The 17,089-nt window shown below is 41.6% G+C and overlaps 1 protein-coding gene across 1 annotated transcript; it reads left to right on the top strand.

Annotated features, from left to right (window-relative positions):
• Nucleotides 1-35: 35 nt before the first annotated feature.
• LOC143849698 (cytochrome P450 93A2-like) lies at nt 36-6,039 on the top strand. Its single transcript, XM_077358855.1, has 3 exons — nt 36-607; nt 1,021-1,458; nt 5,190-6,039. The coding sequence occupies exons 1-3, from the start codon at nt 83-85 to the stop codon at nt 5,841-5,843; spliced, it is 1,617 nt and encodes a 538-aa protein (XP_077214970.1). The 5' UTR covers nt 36-82; the 3' UTR covers nt 5,844-6,039.
• Nucleotides 6,040-17,089: the final 11,050 nt, after the last annotated feature.

The raw sequence follows: 17,089 nt of genomic DNA, 5'->3' as shown, positions 1-17,089 counted from the left end.
CAAAGGCTTATCTTTTCGCAGCTCTTCTAGACTTAAGCAGGCATGGTCACCCCCAAAGTTATTATATAAACACCCAAACAACATGTCACTCCCGCTCAACATTTCTCCGTTTCCTTTGATTGCAGAAGCCATGGCCGACCTTCTTTCCTTCTGCACACTCTTCCTCGTCTTCCTCCTCACCTTTCTCCTGGTTCGAACCATCTTCTTCAAGTCTCGAACCAAGGTCCGCCTCCCGCCGAGCCCAATGTCCCTACCAATTCTAGGACACCTCCACCTATTAGGTCCACTCCCTCACCAAGCTTTCTACAAGCTCTCCACAGCCTACGGCCCATTACTCTCACTCCGCCTTGGCTCCGTCAGCTGCATAGTCGCCTCCTCCCCCGAAACCGCCAAAGAATTCCTCAAAACCCACGAACTTCACTTCTCCTCCCGCCCCAAAAACATCGCCGTAGGTCACCTGACCTACGGCACGTACGGCTTCGCCTTCGCCCCTTATGGACCTTACTGGAAATTCATGAAGAAGCTATGTGTTTCTGAGCTCCTTGGTGGCCGAACTATCGACCTTTTCGAACCTGTCAGGAGGGAAGAGATTCGAAGCTTCTTGAAGGTTTTGTGAAATCACCAATTACTCCAAAAGCTTAAGCCAATATTGAAGGAAGATGTTAAATTTGCACCACTTATAGGATGATTCGCACCCCTTTAACTTGAATTGACATCAAAAAGTGTCAAACTGTAACGTTTTTTGAGATCAATTCACATTAAAGGGGTGTGAATCATCCTACAAGTTATTAAATCTTTTATACTTTAACATTGCCCCTCACATGTGCCCCCCCTCTTTTTAGGGTTGGCCTGCACATGACACATGTGGCACCACTTTTAGGTTGGCCATTACACGTGAATTTTGAATTTCAAGGAGTTTTGAACCCAAAACCGTAGCTCTAATACAATGTGAAATCACCAATTACTCCAAAAGCTTAAGTAGTTGGAGATGGCATTATTTAATCTTTTATACTTTAACAGGTTTTGTTTGAAAAATCAAAAGCCGGGGAGGCTGTGAATCTCAGCCGAGAGCTCGTAAGGCTGACGAGTAACATCGTTTCAAGGATGGCGATGAGTCAGAGGTGTTCGGAAACAGAAGGGGAGGCGGACGAGGTGCAGACCGTGGTGCAGGCCGTGGCTAACCTTGTTGGGACATTTAATTTGGCAGATTATATTAGTTTTTTTCGTAGATTTGACTTGCAGGGGATCAGTAATAGGCTTAAGGACGTGCACAAGAGATTTGATGTTATGATGGAAAGGATTATAAGAGAACATGAAGAAGCAAGAAAGGCGAAGAAGATGAACAAGGAGATGGGTGGTGATGGCGTGAGGGATATTCTGGATATATTGCTTGACATATCGGAAGATGACAAGGCGGAGATAAAACTGAGGAGAGAAGACATCAAAGCTTTTATCATGGTAACATCCTTTTCGAAAAATCTATTTCATGAACAAATTCATCATCGTATTAGATGTTTAGCTAGATACTAAGCAATGCCTATCAAATGTACGGTTTGGATCACTGCCTTAGTCTGATGGGTCATTGGTGGGTGACCCGATGGGTCCACATCACCCAAATCAAGGGCCTAGGATCAATCGATGAGGGTGAGGTCAAAGCAATGGCTGAACGTTTGGATGTCCAACAAGATTGATGGTCCTGAACGTTATACACATGGACGTGGGTTCATGGTTCATGCCTGCAATGACACGTTGCCCTCTAGAAGACCCAATATGTATGTCTTAGCACTATAACTAACATGGCTAAATCTCAATTGGTTAGTATCTACGTCCTTAAATCTCAGCGCTTCTCCTATAGGTATTAGGTAATTGAGTAAACTTTTGTTGGTCATGACTCAAAAGTGCCTTAGATTTCAAGGAAAGGCAAAACACAAAGTCATGCATTCATGGTTTTTAATATATATCAGCATCCATTTGATATTTGATATTGATAGGAAAGCATTTTCAAAACGAAACTCTGTTCTGAAATTGCAAAAAAAATAAAACTTGGGGGCTGCTAGGAAAATGGGATTTCGTTTGGAAAATAAAGACGAAATCCCATGTCATGGAACACGTGAAAGAAGTCAAGTGAGCTAAAATCCCCACAAAATGCAAAATAAAAAAAAAATTAATAATAATAATAATACACTAGAAATTATGAAATCATTGGTCAATTTCAATTTAGTCTTTATTTTCAGGACAAAATCCCGTTTTGGAAGTGTTCTCCAAAACAATATATTGGAATTTATAGGGAAATGATATTTGACCCCTCTTACAGGTAAAATCCCACCCTTTGACATTATCCATTAAGTTTTAAAAGCAAAGAAAAACATTAAAACGGGTGAATTTATCCTCAAGCAGTGAACAATTCTCACATAAACCGTTACAGGGGGTGATTTTATCCATTTAGGCAGGGGGATATCATTTCCCAATTTATATTGCCCAACCAATATTTTTAAAGAAGGAGAGACAAAATCCCGTTTTGGAAGTGATTTATCACTTCTATGTTAGGTATGCCCGGATGAACCTGCGACCACAAGGTTGAGAAAAAATTCATATGACAAACAAGCCTTATGAAGCTAAAAGGATGTCTACACTGTGCCACGGGTGCAACATCATCATATTAATACCCAAAATGACAATAAAACTTTGGAATTGATAAATTGACCCTTTTATTTACCAGGTATACCCCTTTCTAGTGGTTTCATAACTATTGAAAGAAGCCACAAAACAATAAACAAGGCTTGCCATAGTTAAACCAGGGGAACATTTATCTCATCAGCCTAAAACTTTTACTTCTTACCACATGTGCCAATATTGTAGGGGGCCACACAAATTTTGGTCCCACTATATCTATTTTAATTTGGAAAGTGACATATTCGCCCCTTGTGTGTTTTTTTTTTTACTTGGGACAGTCCCCCCTAGTGTATTTACGACTATGCTTTTACACTAAAGGGGAGCTGTCCCCAGTAAAAAGAAGGGGCGAATATATCACTTCCCTTTTAATTTACAAGGGCACAATGCTCAGAGTGGGCCAACCGACGCATTTATTTTACAAGTACTACCGCTACACACTGTGGGTCTGTGGAGGCCTACTATGAATTTATTCCACAAGTCTACCACCCAAACGGTTCAGTCCCGCATTTATTTTGGTTTGTATCTTGTCTTCATTCACTAGGAGGTTGCTGTCATATGCAACATACCTCCGCGATGGACGCCACCAAATCCCATGTTATATTACACACTATGATCATTCAAACAATGTGGGCCCCCACTGTATTTTAAGCTAGTGTGTAGAGAACTCTCTACACATATGTGTAGGAACCGTTTTCTCTATTTATAAATCTATTTTAGATTTTCTGGCACTAGGCTTTCGATTTCAGCAGGGGGTGGTTAGGGTGGCAGTGGTGGTTGAATGGTGGTGAAGGTTGGAGTGCTGGCTTAAGCAGTGAATGCGGATAGGTTTTTGAGTCAAGGCGTGGGATTTAAGCGGAATTATCTACGTTGGAAAATAATACAAAGACTAATATTCTTGACACGTGTGTCTTCCTAGAACCTCTAGATTTTGGAACAAATAGGCAGAAAATAATAGAAAATTATTACATTGGAAATTAAAATAACTTTTTAACCTCAATAATTACATTTTGAGTCTGATTTGAAGGATGGCTGGTAGTTTCAACTCTTTTACTTAGGAGTGTCGTATAGTAAAAAAAATCATTTTGCCGGTACTATTGGGTCGGTGGGTCCTCTAATTTTTTCTGCTTTTTCATCTTTATAGCTGACAACCGCCTCTGCAACTCGAAAGAGGAAGAGGAAGAAGAGGAGGAGGAAAAGGAAAAGGGAGACAAGAAGAGGAAAAAGAATAAGATGGAAACAGAAGAGTCGGTGACATAAAAAATGGAAAGTCACTGAAAATTAGAAGAAGAAAAAGAAGAAGAGAGAAGAAGAATCAACTAAAATTGGGTTCAAATCCGCAAATGATTGGATTGAGCTCAAAGATCGAGTCAAATAGATAAAAGATAAGGTTAACTTGGCAAAAGATTTATCGAATCAAATTGCGAAAAAGTAGGGTTGACTTGTAAAAAAGCTGGCTTGACTTTTTTCGCAAGCTAGCCCGATCTTTTGTCGAGTCAACCAAATCTTTGACAATTTAACCCAAGTTTTTTGCTCATTTGACTTGATATTTCGCCATTTTTTTTGTCAATTTTGCCTATTTGACCCGGTTGTTTTTGTAAATTCTTCTTTTTTTCTTTCTTCCTCTTCTTTTCCTTTATTTTAATATTTCTGACACTTTACCTTTTTTGTGGGTGATTCTTCTTTTTCCTTATTCTTCATCCTCTTTTATTCTTCTTCTACCTTATCTTTCCCCTCATCTTCTTACTCTTCATCCATCTTCTTCCTCTCCATTCCTCTTCCGAGGTGCAGCCTTAGTCCCTCATTTTATTACATCTCTCTTCGATGACCATATTTTGTTTACCGATTGTGTGCTTATTTTGCCACCATTATTTGAGTACAAGATTCTTACTGAGAGTCCTATATTACTTTGTTTCTATTCGTGTACCCTTATGTTCAGCTATGAGGGTCCCTTTATAAGGCCGTTATGCTGATGGTGGTGGAGATTAAAAGGAAAAGAAAAGAAAAATTAGGTAAGAAGAAGAGGGCAAAATGTTTTTTGGATTGTATGGCGCCCTTCTTGGTTGTAAAAGCTAAAACTACCGGCTATCCGTAAATTTTGATTCAAAAATTACGGATAATGTAATAAGGGTAACCACATTATATTAGAATGAAATCACGCCCTACTAGAGCAATATCGCTAGAAGAGGTTTTGTGTTGTTTAGACTATCCCAAAAGAGCACCCAGCAATTCAGCAAGGGACCTTAAGAAACCAATAAATTAACATAAGACGAAAATATGTGTATCTGTTAGGCACCTAACCGACATGCCAAAACTAGAGCTGATGGAACGCTTAGGCTAGGCCCTTTAAACACATCTCATACCGCCATACCTGGTGAGGTCCCACCTAGCCTTATACCTCGGCAGGCCCCACTTATTAGTATGGGTATATTTTTAGTAGAATTTGGGTCATGTGCGACACCATATGGAAATTATTTTATTTATTAGTTTTTTTTTTCTTTTTTGGAATTTTTTTTCAGGATATATTTGTAGCAGGCACTGATACATCCAGCATAACACCCCAGTGGGCACTCTCAGAGCTCATCAATAATCCTACTGTGTTTGAGAAGGCAAGAAAAGAGATCGATTTGGTGGTCGGAAAAAGTAGACTTGTGGAAGAATCGGACATTCCAAATCTCCCATACCTTCAAGCAATTATAAAGGAAACTCTAAGACTGCACCCAGCTAGCCCTATAAGTTTACGAGAATGTACCCAAGATTGCAAGATTGGAGGATATGACATCCCTGTGAACTCTAGGCTCTTCATCAATATGTGGGCCATTGGAAGAGACCCCAAACATTGGGACAATCCACTCGAATTTCGTCCAGAGAGATTCATGCCTTCTGATGAGAACAACCGAAGTCCGATCGACCTTAGGGGGCAACATTACAGTCTCTTGCCATTTGGGAGTGGAAGGAGAGGGTGCCCCGGTGCAACTCTAGCACTACAAGTTGTACATGCAGCACTAGCCATCATGATTCAAGGCTTTACATGGAAGGCAGGCAATGGCGAAGGGAATGCTAGGGTGGACATGGAAGAGGGAGCAGGGTTAACACTACCCAGGCGAAAACCCTTAGTGTGTGTCCCCGTTGCTCGCTTACATCCGTTCCCCTCGATTGATGCATTAACTTAAATGGATCAGAATCATCAGCTCATGCGAAAATAAGTCTCATAAGGCATGTCGTGGGAAACATTTGGTTAGATCCATTGGAGTAATTCTGCTGTTAATTGTTAATGAGGTGAATGCTGCTATGATTTGTTGTGTATTAGAAGATTGTATTTTGGTAGGATTTGTTGCTTAATTATGAGATTGCATGTTGTTTAGTGGCTTTAATTGACCCAATGACAATGAATATTAGTGGTGCAATTAGGGTCGGTTTTTGGGAATTTGGGTTGAGCTTTTACCATAAAATCAGATCAAGATTTGGGTTTAATGCCCTAATTGATGAATAAAATATGGTTTTGAAAATTATCTTATTTGAACATTGACTAGCAGTAAGTCAATAAAACGCTCCGTCAAGTCTGATGTAGAGCGATTTTTTGGCCAACGAATCTTTGGGCTTCACCCAGAGAGTAGCTTTGTCTTTTCCATGTTCTTGTAATAAAACATGTAAAAGCCCATGTAAAAGGTATTGCAGAATGTGTGATGTAATGTGCAGTTAGAGTTGAGGAGTGGTGTAGTATGTGATTGTAGGAATGTGTGTCATAATGGGTATTGGTTGAGTGAATGTGCATTGCAGTTGTAGTGGAGCTAACGAAAAGGGGAGAGAAGAAATCAAGTAATAGGGAGGCTGATCAAGTGGAGTATATGAGGAAAGAACGGGCTGCACATAAATGCCACATAGGCATAACTACCTTTCAACAAACTCAACTACCTCAATCTTTTGGGCAGCCAACTCTTGCTGGATACAACCGTGTATGGGGTTGCTTTAAACTTCCAAGAAGGCTAGAAGCTTCCAAGCTTTCCTATAAATAGAGGAAAGCCCCTCTTTTGCAAAACAGTAGATTTGAAGATTGCTTAAATTTCTAGATGTGTGAGGTTTTGGGAGCTGTTTGAGAGTTCATTGGAATTAAATCTGTTTGAAAAAATGCATGGAGGTTTTGGATTATATAACTAAAAGAACATAATAAAGCAAGAAAGCAATAACCAGCGTGTGCCTCCAGGATACAATGATAAGGCTCCAAGGATGTGCACTACTGAAGTGGTACTTCTCTTCATTTTAAAATACATGTGTATTTTTGCACAAAATAAATAAATAAATAATAATTTTGAATTTATAAATGACTTTTAATTCAAAAATTAAAGAAACAAGACAACAAAATCCAATCCTAGTAATTGGTTTCAATATACAGTAGAGTGAAGCTTGTCCTGGACTTTGTTTTATTGATGATATATCGGCGGTTTGTTATGACCGCCGGTAAAAAGAACATGAATCTTCTAACCAAACTTCATTCCCCGCTTCCCTTTCTGCAATACGCCCTCTTTTCATCACAGTAACCCTTGTCATTTCTCTCGCTCCTCATCATCCCATGCAGATCTGGACGCCTTAGTAAATATAAAATGGTACGTCCCCTTCTCATTTCTCTTTTTAGCTGAATATAACCAGATGCTTAGTGTTAGGCCTAAAATTGGTAACAGGTTATGGTAGGGCTGGATGGTCCGAGCTAACAAGTCACGACTGAAGGGCTGATCTGGACCTGAAGGACTGATCTGGACCTGAAGGGCTGATCTGGGCCTGAAGGGCTGATCTGGACCTGAAGGGCTGATCTGGACCCCTAGACCTGAAGGGCTGATCTGGGCCGAAGGGCTGATATGTGCCTGAATGGCTGATCTGTGCCTGAAGGGCTGATCTGTGCCTGAAGGGCTGATCTGTGCCTGAAGGGCTGATATGGGCCTGAAAGGCTGATGGAGTCCTGCGCTGTTAGGGCCTGACAAGAAGACAAAGGGTCAGAAGACCAGCCCGGAGTGGTGCTCCGGACGGGCGCTTCGACACTCAAGTCAGTATGAGCAGGCGTGCAGAGCAATTCCGAACTGAGGAGCTTAGGATTTTGGATTTCAGATCTTAGCACCCTCACCTTAGCACAAGTGAAGGCTATTTATAGTGATTCTGAGCCACCTGTCCAGGACAGGTGGTAACACCTGACTGGACCAGGTTTCATGCCTAGTAAGGGCAGGTGGAAGTCCCTGATTGGTCCAGGCAGCATACCTAGCAGGAGACAGGTGTGGGCTTTGCAGTGGTCCCTGTGAGGGCCACGTGTCAACAGCCGATTGGTTGCATATTTTGGACCCCATCAGTTGCCCCCTGGTTCTTCGAGCCATGAGAGTGGCTGGGAGAAGCAAAGACAGGGTTAAAAACAGCATCTGGCCGGCCTTAAGGCCTCTGGGCAGCTCAGGCCGGCCTCAGACTGGGCCTGAAGAAACTGCAGCCGGACAGGGGCCTCCGGGCGCCCTGGTCTGGCCTTGAAGTTTGGCCTGAAGGAGCACGGCCGGATAGGAGCCTCTGAGCTATCCAGTACGGCCAAATTTTGGAACAGAAGTCTGGCCGGCCAAGCCCTTCTGGGCGGCCTGAAAGGGCATAATCTGCACTGGAGGTCTGTCCGTCGAAGCCTTCTGGTCGGCTCGGTCGGGCAGAATCTGCACTGAAGGTCTGTCCGTCGAAGCCTTCTGGTCGGCTCGGCCGAACAGAATCTGCACTGGAGGTCTGGCCGGCCGAGTCCTTCTGGGCGGCTCGGCCGGGCAGGTCTTTGTCTTCTAGCGAACGCGTCATATCCTGTCCGGCCGAGCCTTCTGAGCGGCTCGGCCGGGCAGGTCTTTGTCTTCTAGCGAACGCGTCATATCCTGTCCGGCCGAGCCTTCTGGGCGGCTCGGCCGGGCAGGTCTTTGTCTTCTAGCGAACACGTCATATCCTGTCCGGCCGAGCCTTCTGGGCGGCTCGGCCGGGCAGGTCTTTGTCTTCTAGCGAACGCGTCATATCCTGTCCGGCTAAGCCTTCTGGGCGGCTCTGCCGGGCAGGTCTTTTGTCTTCTAGCGAACGCGTCATATCCTGTCCGGCCGAGCCCTTCTGGGCGGCTCGGCCAGGCAGGTCTTTGTCTTCTAGCGAACGCGTCATATCCTGTCCGGCCGAGCCTTCTGGGCGGCTCGGCCGGGCAGGTCTTTGTCTTCTAGCGAACGCGTCATATCCTGTCCGGCTAAGCCTTCTGGGCGGCTCGGCCGGGCAGGTCTTTTGTCTTCTAGCGAACGCGTCATATCCTGTCCGGCCGAGCCCTTCTGGGCGGCTCGGCCAGGCAGGTCTTTGTCTTCTAGCGAACGCGTCATATCCTGTCCGGCCGAGCCTTCTGGGCGGCTCGGCCGGGCAGGTCTTTGTCTTCTAGCGAACGCGTCATATCCTGTCCGGCTAAGCCTTCTGGGCGGCTCGGCCGGGCAGGTCTTTTGTCTTCTAGCGAACGCGTCATATCCTGTCCGGCCGAGCCCTTCTGGGCGGCTCGGCCAGGCAGGTCTTTGTCTTCTAGCGAACGCGTCATATCCTGTCCGGCCGAGCCTTCTGGGCGGCTCGGCCGGGCAGGTCTTGGCGCATTCGCTAGACGACAAAAGCGCTAGAAGACAAAAGACCTGTCCGGCTGTCCGGACAGGATATGGCGCATTCGCTAGACGACAAAAGCGCTAGAAGACAAAAGACCTGTCCGGCTGTCCGGACAGGATATGGCGCATTTGCTAGACGACAAAAGCGCTAGAAGACAAAAGACCTGTCCGACTGTCCGGACAGGATATGGCGCATTCGCTAGACGACAAAAGCGCTAGAAGACAAAAAGCGCTAGACGACAAAAAGCGCTAGAAGGCAAAGACCTGCCCGGCTGGCCGTCCACAGCCTTAGCCGGACAGGACCGCATGAACCGCCTGAACCAATTACGCCCGGCTATGACGCCCAGGAAGCCTCGCCGGCCAGACTTCTGGTCCAAAATTTAGCCATACTGGATAACCGAAAGCCTTCTGCCCGGCCTTGCTCCTTCAGGCCAAACTTCAAGGCCAGGCCAGGGCGCCCGGAGGCTCCTGTCCGGCCACGATTTCTCCTAGCTGAATCTGAGTCCGTCCAGAGCTGCCCAGAGGCCTTAAGGCCGGCCAGACGCTGTCTTTACCTTCTCTTTGCTTCTTCTAGCCACTCTCATGGCTCGAAGAACCAGGGGGCAACTGATGGGGTCCGGACTCAGCACTGAGGGAATCCGGACTCAGCACTGATGGGTCCGAACTCAGCATCCAATTGGCTGCTGGCACGTGGCCCTCACAAGGACCGTTGGAAGGCCAACACCTGTCCCTACTAGGTGTGACACCTGGACCAATCAGGGACTTCCACCTGCCCTCCTTAGGTATGAGACCTGGTCCATACAGAGCCCACCACCTGTCTTGGACAGGTGGCTCAGAACTACCACCTGTCCTAGACAGGTGGCTCAGAATCACTATAAATAGCCTTCACTTGTACTAAGGTAAAGGTCCTGAAATCTGAGAATCAAAACTCTAAGCTTTTGCTCTGACATTGCTCTGCACTCCTGCTCATACTGACTTGAGTGTCGAAGCGCCCGTCCGGAGTATCACTCCGGGTTGGTCCTCTGACCCTTTTCTTTCTTGTCTGTACCCTTGTGCAGCGCAGGACTCAACCAGCCCTTCAGTCGTGACTTGTTAGCTCGGACCATCCAGCCCTACCATATCCTGTTACCAATTTTAGGCCTAACACTTAGGATTGAAGAAGAGCTTGGCTCCGCAGCTTAAATAGGATGTTGATGGTTGTCTAGTTTTGCTGTTTTGATTGTGGAAATGGAGTAAGCTAGACTGCAAAAGTTAGGATTTTCACTTTTCTTGGGTCGTATATTCTTTTTTAGATGGAAATTGAGAAACCCACAGTTTCTTAAGTTCCTTTTTTTCATTTGAAGAACTCAAAATTAGCAGTCGAACCAGATTATATGACACGAAAGAAAGAAAACAGATCCTCTTGCTTATCCACCGTTCCAATTGGTTTTTGTGTTCCCCGAACAAAGAGCTATGAAATGTGCTGATGACAAGAAGTAAATCGGTTTCATATGGGCATGTCTGTGTTTGGTTTTTTTTTTTTTTTTTTAAGAATTTGGTAATGGTTTTATTGGCTCTTGTTAATTTTTCCAGCGATTCATTCCTTGTACTTGTGAAATTGATGAGATGTGTTATGTCTATCTTTTCCTTAACTTGATTTGGCCAACGTGATACATTATTTTAAGGAGTTATGATATGTCTGTTTTTATTTTAGTTGGCATATGTGATATTTTCAAGGAATTATCAGCCATACTATTCTTGAGGTATTTCTTCTAGTAAGCCTTTTAATGACTTCATGTTGTCCTTTTTTTCCTTTATCAAATTTATGCCATTATCTTGACGTGAAATTATCTAATTCATGTTATTGATCCTAGATTCTAATCCATTATCTTGGACTGGTTGTATTGTTGCAGTCCAAGTGTTTGACTAATTGCTTGAAAAAGATTTCATAGGGTTTCGTAGTTCTTACAATTTAGGACATTGAAGTTGGGGTTAAACAATTAGTTACTCTAACAAATATTCCCCAACAAAGTGACTTGGTACAAGTTTCATTCTAAAGCTCAAGGGAATTTTACGTGGAAATGATCCATTTCTTATAAAGTAAAATGCCCTTGTATTCCATCAGTGTGTTCTTCTTTTTTGGTATAGAAGCAATAAAATGGTTCTTGCTTACAACCTGTTCGATGAAATTCTCAAGTCCATGTTGCCGCCTCTTGGATAAAAAAATTAGTTTTATTCCTGTGGAGAACAGCCCCTACTAAATGGGGGATATATAGAGACAGATTTTAATGTATATGCATGACTAAAGGGCATTTGCACAGTAATAGTAGAACAGTGCGAGGGATTCTTTACATATCTTCATTTGTTTTGATCATCAACACTTGTATTAAATATGACGAGCCATCAAAGTTTTGCACGGTTTCATCATTATCATTTGCTTTGGAAGTTACCTGCAATCAAGGATGTAATGAGTTATGAAAGCTGTATTAGTTAAGTAACATTTTGTACAACAGTAAAAACTAGTAGTAGAGGCCGAAGCACGTTTGATTGTATATGTTATCCCATTTCAGTGTCTGCTTCACATGATCCAATAATTCATTTAATTTCGTTGTTAATGTTTCCTTTGGGATGCATGGTGTAGATTTGTCATCGTTTATGCCACAAGTATGTTTACGATAAGCAAGACAGGGTCTTGTGGCAAGATGCTATGGTGGCCTAATAATCAATTCAAGGGACTTGGGATCCTATTCTTAATCATCTAACTCAAGGTATGTGTTTTCTTGTTATATCTGCTTGTTGGGATATCATTCAAAAAAGAAAAGAAATTCAGCGACTCGTGTCTTTATATCTGATGACGATTTTTGTCATTTTAAGCTGCCCATCTAACATTTATTTCAAAGAACGGCCTTTACTCTAAAATTATGAGATTTTAATGTTTCCAATGTTTTAGCAATAATGTTGGATGATTTAGCAAGGATTTGCATTTTTCTTGTGTTTTTTATCTCACTGTTGAAGTAATGTATTAATTTTTTAAAGCTTTTATATTGCTTAGTTTTATTTATATTCAACCATGATAGAGCAAATGAGACTGAAGTTTTACTTAATCTTGGGAAGTGATAAATCCGCCCCTTTTGATTACTTGAGACACCCAGCAGCAGTGTATCAATGACTGCAGAGGGGCTAATGTACTTCACATCAGAAAGATTCAATGGGGTTGATTGCTGTGTACACTGCTGCTGGGTGTCCCAAGTAATCAAAAGGGGCCGATATATCACTTCCGATATTTTATGGCATAGATTATGATGAATGGTTATAGAAGCTTTTTATATGTTTTTTCTGATTTTGAGGTGGGTTTTATTTGTTTGTTTATTTATAGTAGACGGCTATATACATTTAGATGGATGATTTCATTTCTGAAACATCAGGTTCTCTTTCCATCATTTTTTCCGTTCTTCTATCATGTTTGCGTTAGTTCACTGCAATCTTGGGTAGTAATACTGTTGTGTATCTTAATCAAACTATATTTGAGCTATAATTCCAGGTCTAGCTTCTCAGTTTCATTACTTTGATTGACAAGTTATGGCTGTCGAACATTTGTATCATAACATTTCTATGATCTGTGAACTACATTCACTAATTGAAATAATTCTTTTTGATCTATGAAAATCCTCCAGGAATTATGTGTTGAATTACTAAAAAAATCTGGAGGGAATATAGATCTGTCGATCTCTGGTTTAATTGTAAGAAAACCTTCATGATTCCGGTAATCTTCAAATTCCAGTGGCACTTCATTCACTACACTGCTCTTCCTTTTAAAAACAAAATTCTTGTCGCTAGCCTATTTCCGTATAGTTTAGAGATGACACTAACTGCTATGAGTCCATTTGATTCACTTCTTTTGTATCTAGCCAAGGGTTCGTACAAGTATTCTATTGTGAAAGTGTTTCTTCTCTAGACATAAGTTTGTTTTGCTAATTGTTGCCGCTGAAATCTGACCTAAAGTTGAATGGGGTCCCGGCTGGAAGCACTTATGAGGAGCTGACCTGTGCTCACGAGCAAACGGTCAGAAAGCGCCCAACGTTTGGACTCCAGAGGGCTCTCTAATGCTTAAGTCAGTACCGGCAACAGTAATATGAGCTCTACAATTGAATGAATGCAAAAGCAATTGTGTACCCGGGAGATTGTGCCCCTATTTATAGAAAGGATTAGGGCTACTGGTTGGGCGCCCGCCACGTGTCTGCTCCTTATTAGTGCCAAGTTCCACACCCAGCCACCCCCCCCCCCCCACACACACAAAAAAAAAAACACTAATAAATCTTCAAATTCTGAAACTCTCTCTCCCTGACTGCCAAGCTCCAAACTGATTACAAAATTCAGTAACTTGAAATAACCGGTTTTATCTTCCGCTTCTACATCAAACTCACCCAAGTTAATAAAGAATTCACTATGTTAACCACCGACTCACCCAAGTCAACTTGGTTTTATCATGGACGGATTCTTGTCTTACAAGTTTCTAAACAAAAAAGAACACATTATGCTAGAAAGAATAAACAGAACAAAACATGCTTGTGAATATGCTCTGATGCGACCTTAATTATTGTGTGCAGCTGCTTTGATTCCTAAGAGTGCTAAGCTTCATTCGAAGCAATAGAGTCGTATCTTGTAAAATCAAATATCCAATCTGAAGAAAATTCGGATGTGATTCTTCCTTCACAAAACAATTTTTTTGTTCTGTACTACTCTTGATGAAAACTGTTATGCAAACACTCCTGTTATTTCTCCCTATTGCCCAGTTGCTACTAGAATTGAATCTCCATCAACAGCCAAGCGTTGTGAATGTACCGACGTATTAATTTACTCTGTTAAGTTTCTAAAATGAGGATTAGTGATTCTAAAAGTTGAGAATGAGATAATAGGAGACTATTCCTCTACTAGGAGACTATTACTCGAAGTAATTTAGATAAATCTTCTAGCCATGTATCTTGTCGTGAATTTAGAGTTTGATCAAGTCTATTTCCTCTTTTTGGGCTAAAATAGTTATCATCAATGGGTTCTTATATAATCGACCTTTGATGTAACTTTGAAATATTTATGGAGTGGAAGCTTTTTTATTGTTTATGTCAATCAATGTGGGCACCAATGCTGAAACATGTAAATCTCATGTTCTTTTATGCTTGTTTTATTTTCTACATTTTATTTTGCAACACCATCAACCCCTAGATCGATCATGGGGCTACTTACTATTGCACCACTCTATAACTCTCAGATGACTTCATTGGTTAAAAACTAACAAGTGTACGTAGTTACCTAATTAAACTGTTTTGCAATGTTTGGTTCTTTGTTTTTTCCTCTTTATTTCAATTTTTTTAAATTTTTTTTTGAATGGCAAGTCCTTATAATGTTGTCCTAATCATTCAATTTTTTATGCTTCTACGCCTTTGAGCCTCATCAAAATCTAGAGTGGAGGATTTCCGAAATTCAACAAGCTTTTTGAAATCAAATGATGCACCTCCTTCCTGTTAGGGCTACTGTCAAATTTCTCTTCCAGTTGGCATTGTTGGAGACCAGAAAGCCAGTGGTCATCAATGATCTTAGACAGAGTTGGAACTTGTCATGATGTATCTACACACACTTGAGCCCTGTTCGTTTGAGATTATGATAACATATGGTGAGCCTCCAAAGTGACTATTGGACCCAAATTACATTAATTTTGAGTACAATAATCAGGTTTGGGAGCTCACCATCGGTTGTCATATTCTCAAACGAACAGGGCCTTCATTTGAGAAGGGTAATAACGAAGGGGAAAAGATGGGTCTAAAGATTATCCTAACAAGCGCAAGAAAGACCTTTTTTTACCATCACTAGAGACAGGGGAAGAGATGAAGGTGATTAAGGTGATTGCTTCAATTAATGTAATCTGCTATAGATCCACCATTAATTTGAGTGAAAGGATGGACCTTTCTATTATTTACCTTTAGATTGGTGTTTATGGTGTAAGGTTAGGCTTCACATGTGTAGGCATCATGCGACTAGAATACTAACTAGGGTTTAATATTTTGGGGGTTCTTTAAGTATTTTACAGGGGATATGTTTTTGGGCGTGGTTGCAGTGCCTCGTATGATGTATATATAAGGGTCTTGAGCATATATTGTGAGTCCATAGAGCCATTTATTATGTCACTTTATTGATCCAAGGGCCAGTGAGGCTTATCTTTACAATCAGACGCACCTCTTTATGAACAGGGTTGTTTCGAGCGCATCCAGACAATTGAATCATCTATTTGAATCTTCTGTTAGCTTCCTTGCACTGGTACACAAGTTTAGCTATTTTATTTTCTATTAAATCTAGCACATTGATCGGTTTGGTAGTTTGATTGGGACATTTGAAGACCAAATTGGCTCAATCCGAAAGATATTAGAGGCATCATTGGCGTGATAAATTATTTCAGGTGGATAGACTGCATTAATTTGGCCTGCTTTGGCAGAAAATTTCCCACTGACCTTCTAAAGTCCCATATGTATGGGCCCTAAAAGCCCTAATTCCTTCAATTCACAGACTGATTATGCTTTGGGCTTCTATTCTTTGCTCTCTATGGTATATTCTCCACATGGTCTAATGGCCTAAATGACTCTTTGCTCCCGATTCTGTCCCTCTGTCAATGCTTTGGATGCATGTGCATCCCTCTATGAGGACCTTCCCCTATGGTGGGTAACACTAGCTTTTCACCAACCATTTTGAACACTCTCATTTGATGGCTGTGATTGACGGCTAAGATCATCCATTCGATGTGGGACCTTTAAGCACTATTCAATCAAGTGGCGGCCCACCATGCCAATGATCATTGGAACCAACCTCACATCTTAGGGGAGAAAAGACAGATATGTGGTGCTCATGTCCTTAGCATTGTCACCTGTTCGAAATCAGTCAAAATTCTGTGTTTTTTTTGTAGTGATCCTAGGTCATATTCCATCTACTAAAGTCCATATATTAAAAAATTAATTTTTGGAATAAAAAAGTCTCTTGGGAAATTGTGGAGTGATTGCTTAAGCGTAATATGTGATGACTTTAATCTTCACAAACACTAATGAACAATTGAATTAAATAAGGTAGTGATATATTTGTCCCCTTTTCTTCCCAGGGTCACCCCTCTAGTGTATTTTTTACTACTACACACTAATGTATTTATGACTCACACTTTTACACTAGAAGGGGTGGCCGTGGAAAGAAAATGGTGTGAAGATCCAAGCAAAAGCAAGATCCCACATAGGAAAGAATGAGTGGATGTGACTGATTTTAGGGGTGTAAACGGATCGAATTCGGAGCGGATATGGCTATATCCGAATTCGATTACAGTATACACTATCCGAATTGATTCGGATTCGGATTAGACGAATATTTAATATCTATTACCGAATTCGTATCCGCCGGATATTGTTCGAATTCGGATATTATTCGTATCCGTTTATTCGGTAAATTCGAACATTTTATTGCGGCACTTTATCTTTTTTCTCCTTCTTACTCGAATGAATTTTTCAAACCCTAAAACTAGACCTCTACATTCTCTTCACAAAATTAACTCTCAAACCCTAAAATATATGAGATCCTCTTCTTCCTTTTAAAACAAAGGCAGAGAGAGAGAGAGAGGGAGGCGGTGGGGATGGATGACAGTGTTGGTAGTGGTTTTTGGGTTTTTCCTTCTTTTTTTTTTATATGATGGAATGGGTTTGGGCCATTTTTTATTTTTTTTTCTAAAAAGAAAATTCACTTTGCTTTTAGAAACAAAAGATAGTGTGTCATTACTAAAAATAAATATTAATGAT

Source organism: Tasmannia lanceolata, unplaced genomic scaffold (assembly GCF_043159265.1).
Source record: "Tasmannia lanceolata isolate RefF3 unplaced genomic scaffold, GAP_Taslan_0.1 ptg000003l, whole genome shotgun sequence".
NCBI lineage: Eukaryota > Viridiplantae > Streptophyta > Magnoliopsida > Canellales > Winteraceae > Tasmannia > Tasmannia lanceolata.
Note: the sequence above shows the minus strand (reverse complement) of the source record. Positions and strands in the feature narration are given on the sequence as shown.